Source organism: Bombina bombina, chromosome 5 (genome assembly GCF_027579735.1).
Source record: "Bombina bombina isolate aBomBom1 chromosome 5, aBomBom1.pri, whole genome shotgun sequence".
Lineage (NCBI taxonomy): Eukaryota > Metazoa > Chordata > Amphibia > Anura > Bombinatoridae > Bombina > Bombina bombina.
In genome coordinates, this window is record NC_069503.1 from 440,321,956 (window position 1) to 440,349,206 (window position 27,251).

Here is a 27,251-nt window from a genome sequence, read left to right on the forward strand (position 1 = left end):
CCCCCAGGACCTTTGATTTATCCCATTGAAGATCCCCATTCTTCCAGCTGCTGGACTCCTAATTTACCCCCTACAGGTCCTCAGATTATCCATCCCCCAGGACCACCTCCATACTCAGCGTTAACCCCCTTCACCACCCATAGAAGGATCCCCTTCACCACCCAAAAGGATAGCAATTTACCTTCCAGCGCATCTCCTCACACAAATCAGCGGTTCTCAGTGATCGTATATTATTGCTGCAGCAATGTCTGAAATTCTGCCCTACAGTGAGGATAAGATGGGGCATTACGGCTCTGATGCCAAGGTTGGGCAAATATCATTCAGCTGACACCTGCAGGATACCAGTTCCTTTTTTGGGAGAAATCAGCAGAAGAGATCGGTAGAGCTAAGAGAGGTAAGGGGGATGTAAACACCTATTGGATAGAATGATGTCTGCATAATTTCCCAAACCTTTTGTCTCCATTCATTCATCTATTTCACTTGCATTTTCTCTCATTCTCTCTTCTGCATTTTACTGCTCTTGCCCCCTGCAGCCTCTAATGGGGGTTGTGTCATATATGGCATGGGGTGCATATGTCCAATTTACCAAACAGATCTGAATCGCTTTGATGTTCAATTCATGGCACCACTGTGGCAGCCAAATAGTTAACTGAGCCTGGGATGCTTATGATATTTTAGGGATATAATATGATTTCCAACAGGTTATTCCTTTATACCCTTATACCACTATTGTGAAACCTGAAGTGGATTAGTATAACGTAATTACCTCCAGGTCCCTCTTGTACGCCCATAAAAAATATTCTGAGGGCTGCATGGGTGGGTATGCCCACAGACAATTTTTTATGCCCATAAAATATTCTAAAGACTCAAGAGCTGATTTGAGGTGCTAGCCTCCATGATGTCCCTGTGTTCAGAAGGCTCAATATGATGCTAGGGTATGATTTTAATGTAAAGCAAAATTAAAGTATTTAATGTTTAAATATAATTTGCTTCCATTTTTTAATGTGCCCTTCTGATTAAACACTGGCCCACTGATTGTGCAATATGTATTAACCAATGCAAATCACACATTAGTGTATTCAATGCATTAACATCTGAATGGATCAATAACGTTGGTGTAATTCTTTGTATCTATATATAATAATGCAATAGCATTCAAGGTAAATAATAAAATAAGTCAATATCCATCAAATGACATTAAAAGTTAAATCACATTCACTACACCAGTATGTGTGTGTGTTGTGTATGTATGTACAGCACTGTCTGTCAGTTACTACAACTGAGTATTATAATAGACTTTGCATAATAATAGCTATGCCCCCGAAGGTTAATACTGGAATCTTACACTGTGTATGTAAAATGCAGGTAATACAAAAAGTCTTTATTTAGAATTCAAGAAAACAACCATTTTTACGAATTATTATTTCCATACTAAAATGATACAGCATTTCCTTCTAATAAATAAAGCTGAATAAATCAAAGATGTTGGACATTATAAAGGACACTAGGATGATTTAAATTTATGGTTTCAATTTTTTTATTATATTAAAGAATATAATGAACACTCATATTTCTAAATTATCGTTATTGAGATACATTGTGAGTTGCTTTATCTTTCTCTCACTTCATTGATCTTCTTTATACACATTGAAAGCTACTTACCGAACCTCAGTGATCTGTCACAGCTTTTTGTTTACAGTTCTGTAGCTATGGAAACCTGACGTAAACACCATGCTCTGGTCTTTTTTTCAACTCCTCTCTACTGTGTGTATGGATGCTTTGCAAGATGACGTAATCAGAAAGCGTTTCCGTTTTCCTTTTGCCAGACGGAAGCTTTATGCTAGAAAGACATAAACATGCTGGAAAGAATCTTGTACTGTAAGTTAAAGAGAGGAATGTATGAACCCAAACTGTCATTTGCTTATACTGTCAGTCAGAACTTAATTTGTTTTTAATACTTCGTTATCGTAGAGGGCTGCAATATGTTTTAACGTGTGTTGCAAGTGCAAACCTCTGGCATTCATTTGGTTAAACGTATATAACCCGAGATTGGATTGCCAGAAGTGGCATGACTATAGGATTGATGATATTTATTATGCACCGGAAAATGCAGGACTGCAGGGACACGATTTAAAAAGGACACTAGCACCTGACTGCAAAAATAATGAAATATGAACAAAACCTATAACTTTTATTTTAAAAAGTATTTGTACTTGTCTGGTGCATGCTTTGCATTGTATTGTTGCTGTAAAAATACAAATAGTACGGCTATATTTTAACACTGGGCGAACAAACAGTATTTACTGTATATTGAGTCATTGTTCATGGAAAGCTTACAATTTAGTTGAAAACCATAAAGCTCAACACACATTTGAATATTATTGAGAAAGTATGTAGTCAAGTTGCGGGGATTTCATCCTAAATGCTCAGAAATATGTTGGTCGTTTTTAAAAATGCAAGTAATTTAATCATCCCTGTAAGTCTTTCTACAATTTAATACCGTCGCATATTACTGCAATATCAAGATGAGGGGAGTGTTGTAGTATAGTTTGAGTGGAAAATAGGTTAATTAAAGGGGCATGAAACCCCAAAATGTTCTTTCATGATTTAGGTAGAACATACAATTTTAAACAACTTTCCAGTTTACTTCTATTATCAATTTTGCTTCAATCTCTTGGTATCATTTGTTGAAGGAGCAGCTATGCACTACTGGTTTTTAACTGAACACATGGGTGAGCCAATGACAATCTGTATATATATGCAGCCACCAATCTGCAGCTAGAACCTAGGTTCTTTGCTGCTCCTGAGCTTACCTAGATAAACCTTTCAGCAAATAATAACAAGAGAAGGAAGCAAATTAAATAATAGAAATAAATTGGAAAGTTGTTTAAAATTGTATGCTCTGTCTAAATCACAAATGTTTAATTATGACTTTACTGTCCCTTTAAATATATAAGATAATATATATACTATTCTGAGTGGGGAGTTATTTCATTGTTATAGAAGCATTTTGCCAGATAACTACAGACAGAATTACAAAAGTGTGAGTAATAAATTGTGAGAAGTAGCTTAAGTGATTATTGAACAAAATGTAAAACACAAGCATTGACATAATATAGCAAGAACAGAGGAATGAATTTATATGCTTCACACTGCAAATGGGATATGCATAGTCTGACAGTACTGACTACATCTTTTGTGATCTTTAGTACCACTATCCCATCTAAACATGTAAGACTTGTTTTTGACTAAAGAAAGTTTTTTTTGTACAGGTTATGAACTCTCCTTTCTCCATTGCCAGTGCAAGGAGATGATAGTTCTTGATAAAAAAACATTTTTGTTCTTTTTGAACAGACTCGTTATTTTAAGACACACACAAAATATGGCATGTATATTTGTGCTTTCATGTATTCTATATACTTCTGTACTAAATGTGTTATCTTGCCATATGATCGTAAACACATTTATCAATCCATAAAATAATCAACTACTTGAAATTATTAAAGGAAAAGTCTAGTCAAAAATAAACTTTCATGATTCAGATGGGGCATGTCATTTTAAACAACTTTCCAATTTACTTTTATCACCAATTGTGCTTTGTTCTCTTGGTATTCTTAGTTGAAAGTGAAACATAGGAGGATCATATGCTAATTTCTTAGACCTTGAAGGCTGCCTCTTATCTGAATGCATTTTGACAGTTTTTCACCATTAGAGGGTGTTAGTTCACGTGTGTCATATAGATAACACTGTGCTCACGCACATGGAGTTATGTAGGTGTCAGCATTGATTGGCTAAAGGGCAAGTCTATGAAAAGATCTGAAATAAGGGGGCAGTTTGCAGAGGCTTAGATACAAGGTAATCACAGAGGTAAAATGTGTATTAATATAACTGTGTTGGTTATGCAGAACTGGGGAATAGGTAATAAATGGACTATCTATCTTTTTAAACAACAAAAATTCTGGTGTAGACTGTCCCTTTAACAAATACAAAAATGTATTAACAGATGTATAATTACGCATTCTTTTCTGTATCTTGTAGATATAACCAACTTGTGTTGTCAACATGGGGATCCAAGGTCTAATGAGCTATGTGACCTCTGAAAAACAGTTTTTCAGTGACTTACAGCTAAGAAACACAAAAATAATTATTGATGGTAATAACCTCTATCATAAACTGTACTTGGAATCAGGACTGGATCAGAAACATGGTGGGGATTATGACGCCTTTGTTGAGATTGTACATAAATTCTTTGAAAGTTTGATGCTGTGTGGCATTCATCCCTATGTGGCTTTAGATGGTGGATGTGATGTTTCTTGCAAAAAACTTGAGACACAAAAGCAGCGAGTCGCAGAGCGGATTAGGATGGCGCACAACTTGTCCAAGGGAGGAGGAGGAAATGTTCTGCCTCTACTTGTAAGAGAAGTTTTTATACAAGTCCTGAGAAATATGCAAGTGCCTTTTGTTCAGTGCTTTTCTGAAGCAGACAGTGAAATGGTGAAATTGGCTAATCTGTGGTATTGCCCAGTATTGACTTTTGACAGTGACTTCTGTATTTTCGACTTGAAAGCTGGCTACTGTCCTCTGAATTCCTTTCAGTGGAAAAATATTGCCACCTCAAAAGGAAAGCAGGAATGTTACATACCAGCTAAATGTTTCTCAGCTCAGCTTCTCTGCAGATATTTTAACAATATGAATATGTCGTTGCTACCTCTTTTTGCCGTACTTAGTGGTAATGACTATATCAATCTACCAGCCTTAGAAACATTTTTCAGTAAGGTTCATTTGCCAATAGGGACCACCTGTCCTGGTGGAAGAAAGCACCTGCGTATCTATGGTCTATTAAACTGGCTGTCTGCTTTTGCTGATGTAGAGGAGGCTATGGGCAATGTACTTAAACATCTTCGAGTCAAAATTCGTGATAAAGTCAGAGATCTACTGTATTCAGCAATGGAGGAATACAACTTGTCTGACACAGTCAACCTTGATCATTTCTTTCAGAAAGGTACTTACATCTCCCCAACAGCACTGCGATTGAATTTGCTGGATTGGATACAACACGCTTTGGCAAGAGGTCAACTCTCTCCATTCGTCAGTGATGCTTTGGTATTGAGGAGGACATTTCTTCATGTTCAAGTTGAAGATTCAAGGAAACCTTCTGCTCATCTTGTAGCAAAGCCGATCCGTCAAGTTATCTATGGCATGCTGTTGAATTTATTTAGCAACTTTGAAAATCCAACAGCTAAGCTCCCTGATAGACCTGTTGTAATTGAATTTGATAGACTGGAGACAACTCTCAGAAAATCAAATGTTGAGGCATTCATTTCAATGTGCTTCTTTAAGGATCTGTCTCTACAGAAGCTTCGAGAAGTGAGTTAAAGGGATAATATCTTGATTATCCTTAAAATTGTAAAATAGCTATGCTTTTTTACTTAGTATTTATTAGGAAAGAACGTTAACATCACACGTTAATGCCTTAAAGCCTTTTAACAACAATACATGCTCTGCTGTCTAGATTAAAGCCTGTTCACATAAAAAACAAGTCAGTTATTCCTGTCTGGGACCTGGTCATCTATTCCAGTGATTTAAAATGTAACAAAGAGGATTAGATTAGAGTGGAGCTCAATTTTTTTTCGAGCGTCAGGTTGCACTCATATATATATACTCGCACGCTAACCCAATCACATTTATTCAAGTGCGCTAAACCCCACTTGAATTATGAATGTTTCACATTCCAGTGTTCTTCACATAGAAGAAAATGTTTTATTTATTCTTAAAAAATTCTATATATATCTGATGATTTTTTTGTAATATATATATATATATATATATATATATATATATATATATATATATATATATATATATATATATATATATATATATATATATATATATATTTAAAAATACTTAGAACATACTCCCCTATGTGAAGAGCATTGGAATGTGAAATATTTACACTACATACACAGTTAAAACCATTATTAAATATTAACAGTGAATTCAAATGATATTTCATGTTTTCAGGTATTTGACTGGCAAGGGCTCAAATGCACACACACACACACACACACACATATATATATATATATATATATATATATATATATATATATATATTTGTGTTTACTGTATATTTACTATACATATTTAACATTCCAATGTTTTTCACTTACAGGAAGATGTACTTTTTATTGTAAATACTGTACAGATTTCTATATACATCTGTATATACATATATATGTATATCTATTCCTATAGATATATAGTTATAGATATGTATTTTACATGAACAGTATCATATATATTTTTATACAAGTAAAATATATATTTAATAATAAAAAAGTACACTTTTTCTATGTGAAGAACATAGGTATGTAAACTATCGGCCAGATTACGAGTCTTGCGATATGAGCTGTGCGGTGCTAACATGCAGTTTTTTCTTACCGCTCACTTCCCTGCAGCGCTGGTATTACGGGTTTTTACAAACCCGGCATTAAAAGGCAAGAAGTGAGCTGCTTAAGTCAGCGGTGAGCTGGTTGTACGTGCTCGTGCATGATTTCCCCATAGACATCAATGGGTAGAGCCGGCTGAGAAAAAGTCTAACACCTGCAAAAAAGCAGCGTAAAACTCAGTAACGCAGCCCCATTGATTTCTATGGGGAAACACATTTTATGTTTACACCTAACATCCTAACATGAACCCTGAGTCTAAACACCCCTAATCTTACACTTAATAAATCCCTAATCTGCCGCCCCCGACATCACCAACACTTACATTATACTTATTAACCCCTAATCTGCTGCCCCCAACATCGCCGACACCTACATTATATTTATTAACCCCTAATCTCCCTCCCCCAATGTCGCCGCAACCTACCTACGTTTATTAACCCCTAATCTGCCGCCCCCAACGTCGCCGCCACTATTCTAAATTTATTAACCCCTAAACCTAAGTCTAACCCTAACACCCGCTAACTTAAATATAATTTAAATAAATCTAAATAAAATTCCTAACATTAACTAAATTATTCCTATTTAAAACTAAATATTTAGCTATAAAATAGTTACATTGTATCTAGCATAGGGTTTATTTTTATTTTACAGGCAAGTTTTTTTTTTTAACTATGTAGAATAGTTACTAAATAGTTATTAACTATTTAATAACTACCTAGCTAAAATAAATACAAATTTACCTGTAAAATAAAACCTAACCTGTCTTACACTAACACCTAACACTACACTACAATTAAATAAATTCCCTACATTAAATTCAATTAAATAAATTAAATAAAATTAGCTAAATTACCAAAAAAAAACAAACACTAAATTACAGAAAATAAAAAACAAATGACAGATCTTTAACTAATTACACCTAATCTAATAGCCCTATCAAAATAAAAAAAGCCCACCCAAAATAAATAAAAAACCCTAGCCTAAACTAAACTACCAATAGCCCTTAAAAGGGCCTTTTGCGGGGCATTGCCCCAAAGAAATCAGCTCTTTTACCTGTAAAAAAAAAATACAAACAACCCCCCCAACAGTAAAACCCACCACCCACACAACCAACCCCCCAAATAAAACCCTAACTAAAAAAACATAAGCTCCCCATTGCCCTGAAAAGGGCATTTGGATGGACATTGCCCTAAAAAGGGCATTTAGCTCTATTGCTGCCCAAAGCCCTAACCTAAAAATAAAACACACCCAATACACCCTTAAAAAAATCCTAACACTAACCCCCAAAGATTCACTTACCGGGAGAAGTCTTCATCCAAGCGGCAAGATGTCCTCAACAAAGCCGGCAGAAGTGGTCCTCCAGACGGGCAGAAGTGGTCCTCCAGACGGTCCTTCATCCTTCCAACGCGGAGTGGCTCTATCTTCAAGACATCCGGCACGGAGCATCCTCTTCTTTCGAAGGCTAACGACGAATGAAGGTTCCTTTAAATGACGTCATCCAAGATGGCGTCCCTTAGATTCCAATTGGCTGATATAATTCTATCAGCCAATCGGAATTAAGGTTGAAAAAAGGATTGAGCTCGCATTCTATTGGCTGATTGGAACATTCAAATCATTCAGTAAAAGAAACAAATGTCTACAAGAAAGTCTACCATTTCAATATCTTAAAGGGACATGAAACCCTTTTATGATTCAGATAGAACATGCAATTCTAAAAAACTTTCCAATTTACTTCCATCAAATTTATTCCATTCTCTTGGTATCCTTGGTTGAAGAAGCAGATATGCACTACTGGGAGCTAGCTGAACACATCAGGTGAGCCAATGGCAGAAGGCATATATGCTTCTGAGCCTAAAGCAAAGTATACCGGGAGAACAAAGCAAATTAGATAATAGAAGTATATTGGAAAGTTGTTTAAAATTGTATGCTCTGCGTAAATCATGTTTAGTTTTGCCTTTACTGTCACTTTGAAAAGGTTGCTGGTTTACATTTTAGTACTGTAGGTATTAACTGTTTTAATTTGTTTATTATTGCATGTCAGGCATTTTACTACAATTGTTTTTGCATTTGTTAAAGGGATAGTAAACGCTAAAAAATTATTTCTTGGGTATAAAAGAGCACTGTTTAAAAATGTAAAAATATATTTTACATGGAAAAAATTTACCCCCTAATTTTCTCCCCTTTAAATTGTTCCCAGTGATCCATTTTACCTGCTAGAGTGTAATAAATTGTTTCCAAGTAGCTCCTTTCAGCTATTTCAAATGCCGAAATAGGGGTATTTAACCTGTGGTATCCCCAACTGCACTGAAAGTTTCTATACTGGAGTCTAGGCTATTGACAAGCCTATAAAAACACAGCCAGCAAAAGAAACTACACTCTCAGTGGGGTGCAGGATAGTTAAGTTATAAAATGTTAATTTTATATTGCTCTCTATAAGTATTAAGCTTTGGTGTTCCAGACAAATATAAGATAAGGAAGTAAGTGTGTGTACATAAATTGATAACATAATGAGATCTGATATTACCTGCAAGCTCAACCCATTGTAATAAGCTGTGGTTTAAAAGCACAACCTCAGCTATTTCATATACACAAATAAACCTGAAAATGCATTTCTTTCATGTAATTGGCAAGGGTCCATGAGCTAGTGACGTATGGGATATACAATCCTACCAGGAGGGGCAAAGTTTCCCAAACCTCAAAATGCCTATAAATACACCCCTCATCACACCCACAATTCAGTTTTACAAACTTTGCCTCCTATGGAGGTGGTGAAGTAAGTTTGTGCTAAGATTTCTACGTTGACATGCGCTTCTCAGCATTTTGAAGCCCGATTCCTCTCAGAGTACAGTGAATGTCAGAGAGATGTGAAGGGAGTATCACCTATTGAATGCAATGATTTCCCTAACAGGAGTCTATTTCATAGGTTCTCTGTTATCGGTCATAGAGATTCATCTCCTACCTCCCTTTTCAGATCGATGATATACTCTCATATACCATTACCTCTACTGATAACTGTTTCAGTACTAGTTTGGCTATCTGCTATATGTGGATGGGTGTCTTTTCGGTAAGTATGTTTTTTATTACTATGGTTTGGCACTTTATGCATTTATATAAAGTTCTAAATATATGTATTGTACTTATATTTGCCATGAGTCAGGTTCATATATTTCCTTGGGCAGACTGTCAGTTTCATATTTGGGGAAAATAAACATATTAAGAAATATTTTTTCTTACCTGGGGTTTAGACTTTTTTTCTGATTGACTACATTTTTCTTGCAAATTGCGGGCAGTACTAGGCCCGCGGGTGCGCCAAATGCTAGACTTTATTGCGTCATTCTTGGCGCGAGAATTTTTTGGTGCGAAAGTACGTCCGTTGACGCAAGTTCGTCATTTCCGGCGTCGTGGTTGACGCCGAGTCTTTACACAGGGTTGCGTCGTTAGTGACGCAAGTGTGTCATTTCCAGATGTTGTTGGCGCCAAAAAAAAATTCAGTTACGTTGTGCGTCATACTTGGCGCCAAATTTTTTCATTAATTTATTACCCCATTGCTATTTGCCTCTTGCCTTTTTCTATGTCAGAGGGCTATGCTATTTGCATTTTTTTCCCATTCCTGAAACTGTCATATAAGGAAATTGATCATTTTGCTTTATATGTTGTTTTTTCTTTTACATTTTGCAAGATGTCTCAATCTGATCCTGTCTCAGAATTATCTGTTGGAACTTTGCTGCCTGACATCGGTTCTACCAAAGCTAAGTGCATTTGTTGTAATATTGTGGAAATTATATCTCCGAATGTCATTTGTAATAGTTGTCATGATAAACTTTTACATGCAGATAGTGTATCCATCAGTAATAGTACATTGCCAGTTGCAGTTCCTTCATCTTCTAATGTACATGATATACCTATGAATTTTAAAGAATTTGTTACTGATTCTATTCAGAAGGCTTTGTCTGCATTTCCGCCTTCTAATAAACGTAAAAGGTCTTTTAAAACTTCTCATAAAGTTGATGAAATTTCAAATGACCGACAACATAATGATTTATCCTCCTCTGATGAGGATCTATCTGATTCAGAAGATCCTTCCTCAGATATTGACACTGACAAATCTATTTATTTGTTTAAAATAGAGTATATTCGTTCTTTGTTAAAAGAAGTGTTAATTACTTTGGATATTGAGGAAGCTAGTCCTCTTGACATTAAGACTTGTAAACGTTTAAATGCTGTTTTAAACCTTCTGCGGTTACTCCAGAGGTTTTTCCTATTCCTGAGGCTATTTCTGATATGATTTCTAAGGAATGGAATAAGCCAGGTACTCCTTTTATTCCTTCTTCAAGGTTTAAAAAATTGTATCCTTTACCAGCAATTTCTATAGAGTTTTGGGAAAAGATCCCCAAAGTTGATGGGGTTATTTCTACTCTTGCTAAACGTACCACTATTCCTATGGAAGATAGTACTTTTTTTTTTTTTTTAAATATTTTTATTGTGGAAAAAACAAAGTACAAATGTCAAAATACTGTATAGGTTACAATTGTAGTAGTTTCAATAACATATGCTCACATTCAAATGATAAAGATAATTTCACTAACATATGTGACCAGTATATTTTAGTTAATTCTGTTTGTAGTTATAACAATATAACAAATATCCTCATTTTAAACCCTATTAAATAATACTCAGACCTATTTTGAGTCCTATTGAGGGTTATGGGGAATAAAATGATGCCAGGGCTGTATAAAGAAACTAGGGGAGGGGGGGGGGGGAGGGGGGAGATATAAAAGAGGAGAGTGATGATATAAATATGTCAAATCAAAAAGCCAAAGCTGAACATTTAGACGGTTTACTTAGGCGTGGTCACCATAAATTTAGAATGTTTACAGGAATGTTTACAGGGAGGGAAGGGGTTTGGTGCTTATATATAGAAGCTATGGGGATGGTGACAGAGCACTGGTGTGCTGGTATTTATTTAAGCAATTTGGGAACAATGCTAACCCGAAGGCCATCTAGTAAGTAGACAGGCCTAAGCTTTCATATGGTAATATACAACTGCGTGAACATAAGCAATAATAATGATTCAAGTGTAGTTTTAACTACTCGTGGCTGTAGTGTCAGTGAGACAAATAATAAGGAGGGATAACCCTGTGGAACTTTGTCCAAGGGGTAACTGGCAAACTTTAGTATATTAACCAAACCTAAAAGGAGGTTTATAGGATATTTTTTTTCCCTTAAAAAAAAAAAAAAAAAAAAGACAAAAAACTTGTCTATATACACACAAACCACTGTAAAGTGTAAGAGATCAAAACAACCCAGTTCCATGCTCCCATTAGTTAAACACATGTCCCATTATATTTTATAACTTTTGAAAAAGAAAAAAAACCTTTAACATAACCAGCTATCCTGTATGTATATCTGATGCTCGCTAATTACTGATTAGGTTGAAAAAATAGCGTTCAGACATTATCCCTCTCCGGTTTTTATATACAGTTACCACTGGTTAGCAGTTTCGTTTTATATAGTCAAAATGACAAATTTAAGAAGTGTCCCAATTGAGGTTCGAGTATAAGGAAAAAAAAAAAAAAAAGACCTCCGGTATCAGGCGTTCTGTCCGTAATCAACAAGAGGAAAGAGGAGAGGTTCTACAAATAAACTCTGAATGTCCCAAACCCCTAAGTCTGAGCCAAAACATTCTCACCCCACTCCGAGTCTGAGGCAACAAGGGCTGGAAGCTATAGGTATGTCCTCGATCTCCTCCACTTCTTGGCCGCAGGGTTTCAGTAAGAAACTGGCGCCTGCTCTGCTGGTCGGTGTACGGTCGGTCTCTGTCATATTCTGGGCTAGGGCCAATCTGTAAAAGTAGTTGCGGACTGGGTCCTGTGTAAAAGGTGTTAGCCACAGTGGGGCATTATTATTCCGGTTGGATCCATATGCTGATAATGTAACACCCGGCTCCCTTTCACTCCACACTGACATATGGCATATTCCGGCTGGGGGGACCATGATCTCGGACAATATAATTTCTGCAATGTGCAACATCATCCTCTCGTGCGGCGGCACTACACATTCCTCGAGGAGATCCATTGGCGCACTGCGCCATGGAAGGCCGAGAGATGTGTGCGTCTGGTGTGGAGACTCCATGGTCAAGGCCTCCTTGTTCTGCAGTGGAGGAGTAATCAGTGGCTCAGCGGCATCTCCGTAAGTAGTTGGAACTTGGGTCTGCCGGTGGGCCTCTGTATTTTTTAGGGATATGTGATCACCTTCAGGTAAGACTTCGGCTCCCTCCGTTATGTTCCCCTTTGCTCTACCAGTCCGGAAATCTCGCTCTTCTGTAGCGGGGTATGAACACACAGATTCCCCTGCTACTTGTCTATGTGTTCGCTGGCTCTTAGGTTCCGTCTCAAAGGCCTCACTTAAGCATTGCTCGATGGACCTGAAATGTTCTTGCAGGAGCTGTAAGATCTCTGGTGCACATAGGTACAACGACATTGAAAATTGTGTAATACTCCCTTAATCTTGGATTGCGATATAAGAGTTGTGGGTGAAGGCTGCACACTAAAGGCACAGCTAGTTCTGGGGACAGGCTGAGGCTTCTGTTGTAGGGAAAGGCCTCAAAATAAAAAAGTCCGGTACTGAGGGCAGTGAAGCCCAGTCACCATCCAAAACCCTATATCTGGATTGCGGACCTCTTCAGAGAAGCCTCTCTACAAATTTAAGCAGGTTATTGCCCAAAATAGGTTGTTATATTAAAGAACACTTGAGAGAACTTGAGGAGCTGAAGCTCAGTGCGACCTGCAAGATGTCAGCTACCCGGAGTCCCCCCGATAGTACTTCTTTTAAAGATCCTTTAGATAGGAAACTTGAATCCTATCTAAGCAAAGCCTATTTATATTCAGGTCATCTTCTCAGGCCTGCAATTTCTTTGGCTGATGTTGTGGCTGCATCAACTTTTTGGTTGGAGAATTTAGCGCAACAAGAATTGGATTCTGACTAATCTAGCATTGTTCGCTTACTGCAACATGCTAATCATTTAATTTGTGATGCCATTTTTTATATTATTAAAATTGATGTTAGATCAATGTCTTTATCTATTTTAGCTTGAAGAGCTTTATGGCTTACATCTTGGAATGCTGATATGACATCTAAGTCTAGATTATTATCTCTTTCTTTCCAAGGTAATAATTTATTTGGTTCTAAGTTGGATTCTATTATTTCAACTGTTACTGGAGGAAAGGGAGTTTTTCTGCCTCAGGATAAAAAACCTAAGGGTAAATCTAAGGCTTCTAACCGTTTTCGTTCCTTTCTTCAAAATAAGGAACAAAAATCTAATCCTTCCCCCAAGGAATCTGTTTCCAATTGGAAGCCTTCCTCAAATTGGAATAAATCCAAGCCTTTTAAAAAACCAAAGTCAGCCCCTAAGTCCGCATTAAGGTGCAGCCCTCATTCCAGCTCAGCTGGTAGGGGGCAGATTAAGGTTTTTCAAGGATATTTGGATAAATTCTGTCCAAAATTAATGGATTCAGAGCATTGTCTCTCAAGGGTATCGAATAGGATTCAGAGTAAGACCTCCTGTGAGAAGATTTGTTCTCTCACGTATCCCAGCAAATCCAGTAAAAGCTCAGGCTTTCCTGAAGTGTGTTTCAGACCTGGAGTCTTCAGGGGTAATCATGCCATTTCCATTTCAGGAACAAGGTCTGGGGTTTTATTCAAATCTATTCATTGTCCCAAAGAAGGAAAATTCATTCAGACCAGTTCTGGATCTGAAAATTTTGAATCGTTATGTAAGAGTACCAACTTACAAGATGGTGACTAAGGACTATTCTGCCTTTTGTTCAGCAAGGACTAGGGCTGCAACTAACGATTATTTTCATAATCGATTAATCGGCCGATTATTTTTTCGATTAATCGGATAAAAAAAGAATCAATAATTGTTTCCTATATTTTAAATAAAATCCACATACTGAGTGTTACAAATATAAACTTCAGGCTAAAACTTTACATTAACACAAGTGTTTGTCCAATTTTTAAGCAGCAGAGAACAGTTTTATAATTAAACAAAACAAAAACAAAACCTGTTTGAAAAGAAGTAGAACTAGAAAGAGACTATCACTGTTAATAACATTCTGTTATTCACTCTTTCAGAAACTTTGCATTGAAATGCAAAAATCTTAACATGTCCACATGCTTCTGGCTAAGGCTGGTTCTCTGTTTGCAGCTATATTTCCTGCAGCAGAGAAAAGGCACTAAGATGGTGTTGAGGTGCTTGAGATGTATAAGTAGGGTTTTGCCAATTTCACCAAAGTGGGATATTTATCTTTGTTAGCTCTTCACCAATGCAAAGGGTTTTTCACCTTGGCAAGGGACCTCTCAATAAAGTAACCCTTGACTTCATTCTTACATAAAAAATATCTTGAATATCTATATGCAATGGTAAATAACCAGCTATAATGTTAGGGGGGAAATATCTAGTCAGCTCTAAAAATAACAGATATATACATATAGGTTGAATCTGGTACATATTATCACAATATATTAAAAATATAAATAAAGAATAAAAAACTAATCAAACGCTCTAAGGACTGTATATCAATAACAGGACAAAGCCTTACACATTTATTTTTACACTACATATAATCAACAATAACAAGCAATACACTAATAATTGTGCAAACAGATAATAGTGCACATCAATTTAAATAACTCCCATCAATCTAGGGCTAAGTGTAAATAACAAGCTCAGCACTATATCATGAAAAGCATAGTTCCAAATCACCTGATTTAATATAAACAATCCAAATGATGACTCTTATCATAGCTGGGTTGCACATAAGCCAGGGGTAGTTGTAAACTTATACTGTCCTAAAAAAATGAAAAGTAGACGTCTGTAGATGTCCTTTAAGCTAAGAACATAACCATAAAACACAATACCATGTGCAGGAGTTCATTGGAGTGAAGCAGCTGGTATTGTGCACAGACCAACTAATTGCAAACCAACTAATCGATTAATCAATTATGAGATTCGTTGACAACTATTTGAAATAATCGATTATTATCGATTATGACGATTAGTTGTTGCAGCTCTAGCAAGGACATTATATGTCTACAATAGACTTGCAGGATGCATACTTTCATATTCCGATTCATCAAGAACATTATCAGTTCCTGAAATTCTCTTTTCTAGACAAGCATTACCAATTTGTTGCTCTTCCATTTGGCCTAGCAACAGCTCCAAGAATCTTTTCAAAGGTTCTAAGTGTAATCAGAGAGCAGGGTATTGCGGTGTTTCCTTATTTGGACGATATCTTGGTACTAGCTCAGTCTTTACGTTCTTCAGAATCTCAGACAAATCAACTTGTGTTGTTTCTTCAAAAACATGGTTGGAGGATCAATTTACCAAAAAGTTTCTTGATTCCTCAGAGAAGGGTCACCTTTTTAGGTTTCCAGATAGAGACAGAGTCATGGACACTGAATCTAACAGACAAGAGACTTTTGAAATTGGTTGCAACCTGTCGGCACCTTCAGTCTCAGTCATTCCCTTCAGTGGCTATGTGCATGGAAGTTTTAGGCCTCATGACTGCAGCATCGGACGCGATTCCTTTTGCTCGTTTTCACATGAGACCTCTCCAGCTTTGTATGCTGAATCAATGGTGCAGGGATTATACAAAGATATCACAGTTAATATCCTTAAATCCCAATGTTCGACACTCTCTGACGTGGTGGTTAAATCACCAGCGTTTAGTTCAAGGGACTTCCTTTGTTCGGCCAACCTGGACCGTGATCACTACAGACGCAAGTTTTTCAGGTTGGGGAGCTGTTTGGGGATCTCTGACAGCACAAGGGCTTTGGAAATCTCAAGAGGCGAGATTACCAATCAATATTTTAGATTATTCTCAGAGCTCTTCAGTTTTGGTCTCTGTTGAAGAGAGAACGGTTCATTTGCTTTCAGACAGACAATATTACAACTGTGGCATATGTCATTCATCAGGGTGAGACTCACAGTCCCCAAACTATGAAAGAAGTATCTCGGATACTTGCTTGGGCGGAATCCAGCTCCTGTCTAATCTCTGCGGTGCATATCCCAGGTGTAGACAATTGGGAGGCGGATTATCTCAGCCGTCAGACTTTACATCCAAGGGAGTGGTTTCTCCATCCAGATGTGTTTTCTCAGATTGTTTAGATGTGGGGTCTTCCAGAGATAGATATGATGGCCTGTCATCTAAACAAGAAACTTCCCAGATACCTTTCCAGGTCCAGGGATGTTCAAGCAGAAGCAGTGGATGCGCTGACACTTCCTTGGTGTTATCATCCTGCTTACATTTTCCCACCCCTTGTTCTTCTTCAAAGAGTGATCTCCAAAATCATCATGGAATAATCGTTTGTGTTGCTGGTGGCTCCAGCATGGCCACACAGGTCTTGGTATGCAGATCTTGTTCGGATGTCCAGTTGCCAACCTTGGCCACTTCCATTAAGGCCGGACCTACTGTCTCAAGGTCCGTTTTTCCATCAGGATCTCAAATCATTAAATTTGAAGGTATGGAAATTGAACGCTTAGTACTAAGTCATAGAGGTTTCTCTGACTAAGTGATTAATACTATGTTACAAGCTCGGAAATCTGTCTCTAGAAAGATTTATTATCGAGTTTGGAAGACCTACATTTCATGGTGTTCTTCTCATAAATTCTCTTAGCATTCGTTTAGAATCCCTAGAATTTTACAGTTTCTTCAGGATGGTTTGGATAAAGGTTTGTCTGCAAGTTCCTTGAAGGGACAAATCTCTGCTCTTTCTGTTTTATTTCACAGACAGATTGCTAAACTTCCTGATATTCACTGTTTTGTACAGGCTTTACTTCGTATTAAGCCTGTCATTAAATCAATTTCTCCTCCTTGGAGTCTTAATTTGGTTTTGAAGGCGTTACAGGCTCCTCCATTTGAGCCTATGCATTGTTTGGACATTAAACTACTTTCTTGGAAAGTGTTGTTCCTTTTGGCCATCTCTTCTGCTAGAAGAGTTTCTGAGCTATCTGCTCTTTCTTGTGAATCTCCTTTTCTGATTTTTCATCAGGATAAGGCGGTTTTGCAGACTTCATTTAAATTTTTACCTAAAGTTGTGAATTCTAACAACATTAGTAGAGAAATTGTTGTCCCTTCCTTGTGTCCTAATCCTAAGAATTCTTTGGAAAGATCCTTACATTCTTTGGATGTGGTGAGAGCTTTGAAATTATTTTGTTGAAGCTACTAAGGATTTCAGGAAGACTTCTAGTCTATTTGTTATATTTTCTGGTCCTAGGAAAGGTCAGAAGGCTTCTGCTATTTCCTTGGCTTCTTGGTTAAAGCTTTTGATTCATCAAGCTTATTTGGAGTTGGGTCAGGCCCCGCCTCAGAGAATTACAGCTCATTCTACTAGATCAGTCTCCACTTCATGGGCTTTTAAGAATGAAGCTTCAGTTGATCAAATTTCCAGAGCGGCAACTTGGTCTTCTTTACATACATTTACTAAATTCTACCGTTTTGATGTATTTGCTTCTTCAGAAGCAGTTTTTGGTAGAAAAGTTCTTCAGGCAGCTGTTTCAGTTTGATTCTTCTGCTGATGTTTTAAGTTTTTCTTGTCATTTAAAGAATAAACTTATATTTTGGGTTGTGGATTATTTTTTTCAACGGAATATGGCTGTTGTTTATTTTTATCCCTCCATCTCTAGTGACTCTTGCGTGGAGTTCCACATCTTGGGTATTGATATCCCATACGTCACTAGCTCATGGACTCTTGCCAATTACATGAAAGAAAACATAATTTATGTAAGAATTTACTTGATAAATTCATTTCTTTCATATTGGCAAGAGTCCATGAGGCCCAACCTTTTTATGGTGGTTATGATTTTTTTGTATAAAGCACAATTATTTCCAAATTCCTTTGTTGATGCTTTTTACTCCTTTCTTTATCACCCCACTACTTGGCTATTCGTTAAACTGAATTGTGGGTGTGTTGAGGGGTGTATTTATAGGCATTTTGAGGTTTGGGAAACTTTGCCCCTCCTGGTAGGATTGTATATCCCATACGTCACTAGCTCATGGACTCTTGCCAATATGAAAGAAATGAATTTATCCTGTAAATTCTTACATAAATTATGTTTTTCTCATACATGTTATACTCTGCAGCTGTTATAACAAGTCATTTAAAATACATTAATGGAAAAACGATTTTACAGTGTACTGTCCCTTTAAACAGTATAAAATTGTTGAAAAGTAAAATACACTACAATATTTATATTTTGCACTGTTGTTTGCCTATGACAATTTTATTTAACCCATTTAGCACATAGCTCACGTCAACTCCAGAGCAGCAATGCACTGCTGGGAGCTAGCTGAACACATCCTGTGAGTCAATGACAAAAGGCATATGTGTGTGTAGCATCCGAACACAAGCTAGCTATGAGCCTACCTAGATATGCTTTTCAACAAAGGATGCCAAGAGAACAAATTAAACTTTATAACTGGCGTATATTTAAAAGTCTCGTATAACTACATGTAGTATCTGAATCATAAAGATGTAATTTGGACTTTCATGCCCCTTGTAAATGTTTATAATTTTTAGATCCCTGTGGAAACCCGTCTAAAGCTTCTTATAGAGACCCTGGAAGTGGAGGAGAATGTGTTGGAGTCGGTTCCTTCTGAGCATCGTCTTTCAGTTGCTGTAACGCGTTACTGGTACAGTCATGCAAATCCTAAAGCCAAACCGCACCACTTGAGAGCACTGATTCTGGGAATTGTTTATGGTAAAGTCTGCAACAAAATGATCAAGTCAGGTATGAAAACTGAGAGAACATTTACACACACGTTTTACAGCACATTAAATCTCTATATTACTGGTTTTAATGGCATAGACTTTACAGTTCATTACATAATATTTAACCAAATTTGTATATTTACAAAGAAGATAAAGAAATAATAAATTATATATGTTCAATAGACTAGTCAGACTAGGTTGAAATGTTAATAAAACTACACATAGCTTGAACTATAGATTAGTTAAAAGTATGTGTATGTGTGTGTATATGTATATATATATATATATATATATATATATGTGCGTATATATATATATATATATATATATATATATGCATATATATATACTGTATATATGTGTGTGTTTTGTTTTTGCTGATGTTGGCTTATTGCAGTAGCACTGGCTACTACTTTAACTTTATTAAAATTTAAGATGCTTGTTTTTTGGCTGCTCTGAAGACATTTCCCATGGTAAATAGAAGGTAAACAGAAAAGTTTAATTTATATAAAGTTATATTATGTTGTTAGAGGAGCTTCCCACTCCCTCTGAATGGCCTACCTCTGATATATATATATTATATCAGTGTCTATAGGATGTGGGTACAATTACGTGGAACTGCTTTTATTCCAATGTTGATACAATAGTAAATGTCAGGATTATGCTTTTAGACAGAGTGTACCAGGATGGGTGATTTTATAGATGAACAGGAACCTGTAAACAAGGCAGCAGAAATCACAGTTGTATATTATGAATGTATTTTATACGCAAGTTTCAATTACAGAGACAGACTGCTTATAAACCCTTTTATATCCCTTTAAATCGACATAAAAGTACAAAAATGAATGTACTAATGTGTTAGAACGTGTTATTAATGTAGTATTACTTGAATAGAACTAACCCCTTCTAAGGACTTAAACATATAGATAAGGTGACATGAAACCAAACAAATGTGTTTCATGATTCAGATAGAGCATATATGTGTGAACACGTTTCCAATTTACCTATGTTATCAATTTTACTTCATTCTCTTGGTATCCTGTCTTGAAGGAGCAGCAATGCACTACTAGGAGCTAGCTGAACACATCAGTAAGCCAATGACAGGAGACATAAATGTGCAGCCACCAATGAGCAGTTAGCTCCCAGCTCCTGAGCCTACCTAGGTATTTTTTTTAACAAAGAATATAAAAAAACAAATTAGATATAAGAAGTACACTGCAAAGTTATTTTAAATTGTATGCTCTATCTAAATCATTAAAGAAAAACATTGGGTTTCATGTCCGTTTAATGAGCTCCAGAGCACAAATTTGCACTACTGGGATCTAGCTGAATACATGTGGTGAGCCAATGACAAGATATATACTGTATATATATATAGAGACCACTCACCCTCTAGCTCCCAGTAATGCATTGTTGCTCCTGAGCCTTTCTAGATATGCTTTTCAACAAAGAATACCAAGAGAGCAAAGTACATTTGATAATGGAAGTGAATTGAAAAGCCTCTGCTGTATCTGAATCATGAAATTTTCATTTTGACTTTTATTTCCTTTAGGTGCCTATTTATTTGAGAAACCATAATGCTTTGGTGACAGTTTTTATGTAGTTAAACATTAGGGCATGTTAACATTTTTATGTGCTGGAATATTAAATACATTTTTATGTGCTGGTGTAAATAAATACTGGCAGATATTGTTATATAAACCTTGTTTTATTCCCTCTTAACCAAGATCTGCAAGATGATGAGATTAGATCAGTATATGAGCAGCTGCAGAACATAAAACAGCAATCTGTACTGCCTCAAAAGCCAGATTTGGAAGATCTGCACATATTCTGCCAATGGCAGTGCTGTCTACAAATGGGGCTATATCTTAACCAGCTCCTTGGTGCACCTCTCCCAGAGCCTGACCTGACCAGGTAAGAGAAGAAACCACTTACTGTGAAACTTATGTGTGTTTGTAGCATTTTGTGTATCAGCCTGACCTGACCAGGTGAGAGAAGACATCACTTACTGTGAAACCTATGTGTGTTTGTAGCATTTTGTGTATCAGCCTGACCTGACCAGGTGAGAGAAGACATCACTTGCTGTGAAACCTATGTGTGTTTGTATCATTTTGTGTATCAGTCTGACCTGACTAGGTGTGAGAAGACATCACTTACTGTGTAACCTATGTGTGTTCGTAGCATTTTGTGTATCGGCCTGACCTGACCAGATGAGAGAAGATATCACTATGAAACCTATGTGTGTTTGTAGCATTTTGTGTATCAGTCTGACCTGACCAGGTGTGAGAAGACATCACTTACTGTGAAACCTATGTGTGTTTGTAGCATTTTGTGTATCGGCCTGACCTGACCAGATGAGAGAAGATATCACTTACTATGAAACCTATGTGTGTTTGTAGCATTTTGTGTATCAGCCTGACCTGACCAGGTGAGAGAAGACATCACTTGCTGTGAAACCTATGTGTGTTTGTAGCATTTTGTGTATCAGCCTGACCTGACTAGGTGTGAGAAGACATCACGTACTGTGAAACCTATGTGTGTTTGTAGCATTTTGTGTATTGGCCTGACCTGACCAGGTGAGAGAAGACATCACTTACTGTGAAACCTATGTGTGTTTGTAGCATTTTGTGTATCAGCCTGACCTGACCAGGTGAGAGAAGACAACACTTACTGTGAAACCTATGTGTGTTTGTAGCATTTTGTGTATCGGCCTGACCTGACCAGGTGAGGGAAGACATCACTTGCTGTGAAACCTATGTGTGTTTGTAGCATTTTGTGTATCAGCCTGACCTGACTAGGTGTGAGAAGACATCACTTACTGTGAAACCTATGTGTGTTTGTAGCATTTTGTGTATCAGCCTGACCTGACCAGGTGAGAGAAGGCATCACTTACTGTGAAACCTATGTGTGTTTGTAGCATTTTGTGTATCAGCCTGACCTGACCAGGTGAGAGAAGACATCACTTACTGTGAAACCTATGTGTGTTTGTAGCATTTTGTGTATCAGCCTGACCAGGTGAGAGAAGATATCACTTACTGTGAAACCTATGTGTGTTTGTAGCATTTTGTGTATCAGCCTGACCTGACCAGGTGAGAGAAGACATCACTTACTGTGAAACCTATGTGTGTTTGTAGCATTTTGTGTATCGGCCTGACCTGACCAGGTGAGAGAACACATCACTTACTGTGAAACCTATGTGTGTTTGTAGCATTTTGTGTATCGGCCTGACCTGACCAGGTGAGAGAAGACATCACTTGCTGTGAAACCTATGTGTGTTTGTAGCATTTTGTGTATCAGTCTGACCTGACTAGGTGTGAGAAGACATCACTTACTGTGTAACCTATGTGTGTTTGTAGCATTTTGTGTATCGGCCTGACCTGACCAGGTGAGAGAAGACATCACTTACTGTGAAACCTTTGTGTGTTTGTAGCATTTTGTGTATCGGCCTGACCTGACCAGGTGAGAGAAGACATCACTTACTGTAAAACCTATGTGTGTTTTTAGCATTTTGTGTATCGGCCTGACCTGACCAGGTGAGAGAAGACATCACTTACTGTGAAACCTATGTGTGTTTGTAGCATTTTGTGTATCGGCCTGACCTTACCTGGTGAGAGAAGACATCACTTACTGTGAAACCTATGTGTGTTTGTAGCATTTTGTGTATCAGCCTGACCTGACCAGGTGTGAGAAGATATCACTTACTGTGAAACCTATGTGTGTTTGTAGCATTTTGTGTATCAGCCTGACCTGACCAGGTGTGAGAAGATATCACTTACTGTGAAACCTATGTGTGTTTGTAGCATTTTGTGTATAAGCCTGACCAGGTGAGAGAACACACCACTTACTGTGAAACCTATGTGTGTTTGTAGCATTTTGTGTATCAGCCTGACCAGGTGAGAGAACACACCACTTACTGTGAAACCTATGAGGCCTATTTATTAAAGGTCTGTCGGACCTGATCCGACAGTGCAGATCAGGTCCGACAGACCTTGCTGAATGCGGTGAGCAATAGTCTCTCCGTATTCAGCATTGCACCAGCAGCTCTTGTGAGCTGCTGGTGCAACGCCGCCCCCCTGCAGATTTGCGGCCAATCAGCCGCCAGCAGGGGGATGTCAATCAACCCGATCGTACTCGATCGGGTTGATTTGCGGCGATCTCCGTCCGCCTGCTCAGAGCAGGCGGACAGGGTTATGGAGCAGCGATCTTTAGACCGCTGCTTCATAACTGCTGTTTCTTGCGAGTCTGAAGACTCGCCAGAAACACGGCCCACAAGCTCCATACGGAGCTTGATAAATGGGCCTCTATGTGTGTTTGTAGCATTTTGTGTATCAGCCTGACCTGACTAGGTGTGAGAAGACATCACTTACTGTGAAACCTTTGTGTGTTTGTAGCATTTTATGTATCGGTCTGACCTGACCAGGTGAGAGAAGACATCCATTACTGTGAAACCTATGTGTGTTTGTAGCATTTTGTGTATCAGCCTGACCTGACCAGGTGTGAGAAGATATCACTTACTGTGAAACCTATGTGTGTTTGTAGCATTTTATGTATCGGCCTGACCTGACCAGGTGAGAGAAGACATCCATTACTGTGAAACCTATGTGTGTTTGTAGCATTTTGTGTATCAGCCTGACCTGACCAGGTGAGAGAAGACATCCATTACTGTGAAACCTATGTGTGTTTGTAGCATTTTGTGTATCAGCCTGACCAGGTGAGAGAAGACATCACTTACTGTGAAACCTATGTGTGTTTGTAGCATTTTGTGTATCGACCTGACCTGACCAGGTGTGAGAAGATATCACTTGCTGTGAAACCTATGTGTGTTTGTAGCATTTTGTGTATCAGCCTGACCTGACCAGGTGAGAGAAGACATCACTTACTTATGTGTGTTTGTAGCATTTTGTGTATCGACCTGACCAGGTGAGAGAAGACATCACTTACTGTGAAGCCTATGAGGCCTATTCATGAAATGTCTGTCGGACCTGATCCGACAGTGCGGATCAGGTCCGACAGACATCGCTGAATGCGGAGAGCAATACGCTCTCCGTATTCAGCATTGCACCAGCAGCTCGATCGGGTACTCGATCGGGTTGAATTCCGGCGATTCCTGTCCGCCTCATCAGAGCAGGTGGACAGGGTTATGGAGCAGCGGTCTTTAGACCACTGCTTCATAACTGGTGTTTCTGGCGAGCCTGCAGGCTCGCCAGAAACATGGGGCGTCAAGCTCCATTTATGAGCTTGATAGATAGGCCTCTATGTGTGTTTGTAGCATTTTGTATTTTTTTTAAAGTGTTATAGAACAAAGTATCCTCAAGTAAAAAGTACACATTATTTTAGGAGAGCAGAGAATTGCTCAATTTAATAGGACATTAAGGTCAATATCTTGGCCTATCTGAGCATATGCCCAGGCGAGATTCCCTCTCTGGAGAGTGTATGGATAGGAAATAAACTGTTTTGTTTATCTATATAACTGGTGCCAGTATTCCTGTATTGCAGAGGTTAAACACATAGAGCATTCTATTATTGAACCCTTGCTTGAAAAGAACTTTCATATTAGACAATTGTATTACTGCTCCTTTACATCCCTTCAAGCAATATTATATTTAGTGTTTTTTTCTTTCTAGTTCAGGTGTATTTGCCAAGAAAGATTGATTTTGCAAGAACAGTCTAAGAAGTGGGGTGTTTTTTAAAAACATATATAGTTTTTGAGTTGTCTATTTTAAGAGATTGCTGGGCTTGATCTAGTTTTATATTGATGCAGGTTGTTTATATTTACTATTTAATAAAAAATAAAGTTTTGTTAGACTACAAACTTTTATGTGCATGGTGTTTTTGTTTGTATTAAGGCTATGACACACTGCAAGAGATGCAGCGCAAGGCAAAGCAGCTCCTTCGCACCGCGTCGCATCGCTTCTGAAGTTCAAATATTTCATCTCTGAGCGCTCAGCTACGCGACCTGACCCAGCAGAGTGCTCAGAGATGAAAAAGCAGGACACACTGAGCGCGCACATCCGCATCTACAAACTGCGTGCCGCTCAACTTGCAGTGTGTCACGGCCTTTATGCACAAAATGAAATGAACACTTTTTTTTTTTTAATCTTGTCACCAGAATTTACAACGGGACTCTTGTTCATCATCTGAGCAAGAAACTGAAGACTACATCTTTAGCAGAAGATATACTGCAGGCGTCACCTTTGCTGAAAAAGCTGTATCAGGACTGCACGCAGACAGTATTGTCCGTCAGACCTCCAGATCACTCTGAGAGCAGATCAGGGTCCACTAAGTCTAGAAAGAAGAAGAAAGCAAGTAAAGGCGCAAATAATTCAACTGAACAGTCTGTAATGGAAAACCAACCTATGTGTGATGTCCACAATAGGTTTGCAGGACTGCTCCTTGACGACTAAAACATAAGAAAAATATAGCAACCATAGTTTTGAACATGAACATAAGAATGGACTGTTTGGACTTCAGATCATTATACCAAACCTGTGTTTTCCCAAGACAGTACTGAGTCATCTACTCCTATCCCAGGAAAACATCTCTAAAGAGATATAGACCCTTGACTTCTGACTGTGATTTGCCAAGTCTGCCTCTAATTCTACTTAACGCATTGGTCATGAGGGCATGTGATTGGACGGAAGTCTAATTTCTTTATATTCGTCGCTATTCTCATCGCTTGTTTCAACCTGAAAGTTCCAGATCGCACCAAACTATGTGAGACTGCAATAAAAGGAGAAATGCTGTTGTTATGTGGATATGCTGGATATTAACTAAGCCCCTTAGAGGACTTAAATAACTATATTTTAAAACATTTTGTAGCCTTATATAGTCTCTGGTTAAGTATTGCCATTTTATAAATACATAAATTGCAAAATGTGTAATCAGCTTCTATCTGCAGATCTATGCCAAGTACATTGTAAATAGTTTAACAGGGATTTTATTTATTCATTTATTTTATTCTTTTTATAAATGACTAGAATCTCAACGTATAATAATACTAAGTAGTATACAGGTTTTCAAATAATGTGTAATATCACAAAAATCTATTTAAATCTTGGATGATTATTCATAAAATTCATAGACATGAGATGAAGCACAATGCTCTGCAACATTTTAGGTAGTGGGCAAGTACTCATGGCTCAGAATAAAAAAAATGTATTTGTTGGATAAGATTTAAAAGACTGTTATCCACCACATACATCCAATAAGGGCAGAAGGAGACTGTAAAGTGGAGTGGAGTATTTATGCAATGACTTGAGAACTTAAAACATTTGCTAAAATGAGAGGTAAAATCCAAAGCAACATAACTGTGAATGTAACCTTCCCAAGAATGCAGTGATTTACCTTTTTCTATCATGTACATTATTAAAGGGACAGTTTACTCAAAATTTTTCTCCCCTTTAATTTGTTCCCAATGATTCACTTTACCTGCTGGAGTGTATTAAATTGTTTACAAGTAGCTCCTTTACCCTTATATTGGCATTTAAAATAGTTGATTTAGCATGTGGTATCCCCACCTATTCTGAAAGTTTGTGGCCGCAGGTCCAAGCTATAGATAAGCTGTGTAAACACAACCAGCAGAAGAAATTACACTCCCAGTGGGATATAGCAGAGATAAGGTAATAACATTTTGATTTTCCATTGTTCTCTCCAAGTATTGGTGATTGGTTTATGGACAGATATAAGATAAAGAAGCAGGTATATGTACACAATGTGATAAAGTAATGAGATCTGATTATACCTACAAGCTCAACCTATTTTATTAGGTTGTGGTTTCAAAACACAAAACAAGAGCTTTAAAGGGACAGTCAAGTATAAATTAAACTTTCATTATTCAGATAGGACTTTTAATTTTAATTGACTTTCCAATTTACTTTTATCATCAAATTAGCTTTTTTCTCTTGGTATTCTTAGTTTAAACTAAACATAGGTAGGCTCATATGCTAATTTCTAAGCCTTTGAGGGCTGCCTCTTATCACATGCTTTTTAAATCTCTTTTCAACACAAAGAGACAGAAAGTACACGCTG

The 27,251-nt window shown here is 37.5% G+C and overlaps 1 protein-coding gene across 1 annotated transcript; it reads left to right on the top strand.

Annotated features, from left to right (window-relative positions):
• Nucleotides 1-1,812: 1,812 nt before the first annotated feature.
• On the top strand, nucleotides 1,813-26,611 carry ASTE1 (asteroid homolog 1). Its single transcript, XM_053714300.1, has 5 exons — nucleotides 1,813-1,878; nucleotides 4,039-5,367; nucleotides 19,032-19,242; nucleotides 20,951-21,137; nucleotides 25,333-26,611. The coding sequence occupies exons 2-5, from the start codon at nucleotides 4,063-4,065 to the stop codon at nucleotides 25,625-25,627; spliced, it is 1,998 nt and encodes a 665-aa protein (XP_053570275.1). The 5' UTR covers nucleotides 1,813-1,878; nucleotides 4,039-4,062; the 3' UTR covers nucleotides 25,628-26,611.
• Nucleotides 26,612-27,251: the final 640 nt, after the last annotated feature.

Bases quoted from the DNA above. Each gene is read 5' to 3' on its own strand.
- ASTE1 (XM_053714300.1), top strand. From the start codon at position 4,063: ATGGGGATCCAAGGTCTAATGAGCTATGTGACCTCTGAAAAACAGTTT. The intron at 19,243-20,950 runs GTATGAAAACTG...CTCTTAACCAAG, and splicing joins CAACAAAATGATCAAGTCAG to ATCTGCAAGATGATGAGATT. The intron at 21,138-25,332 runs GTAAGAGAAGAA...TCTTGTCACCAG, and splicing joins CCAGAGCCTGACCTGACCAG to AATTTACAACGGGACTCTTG.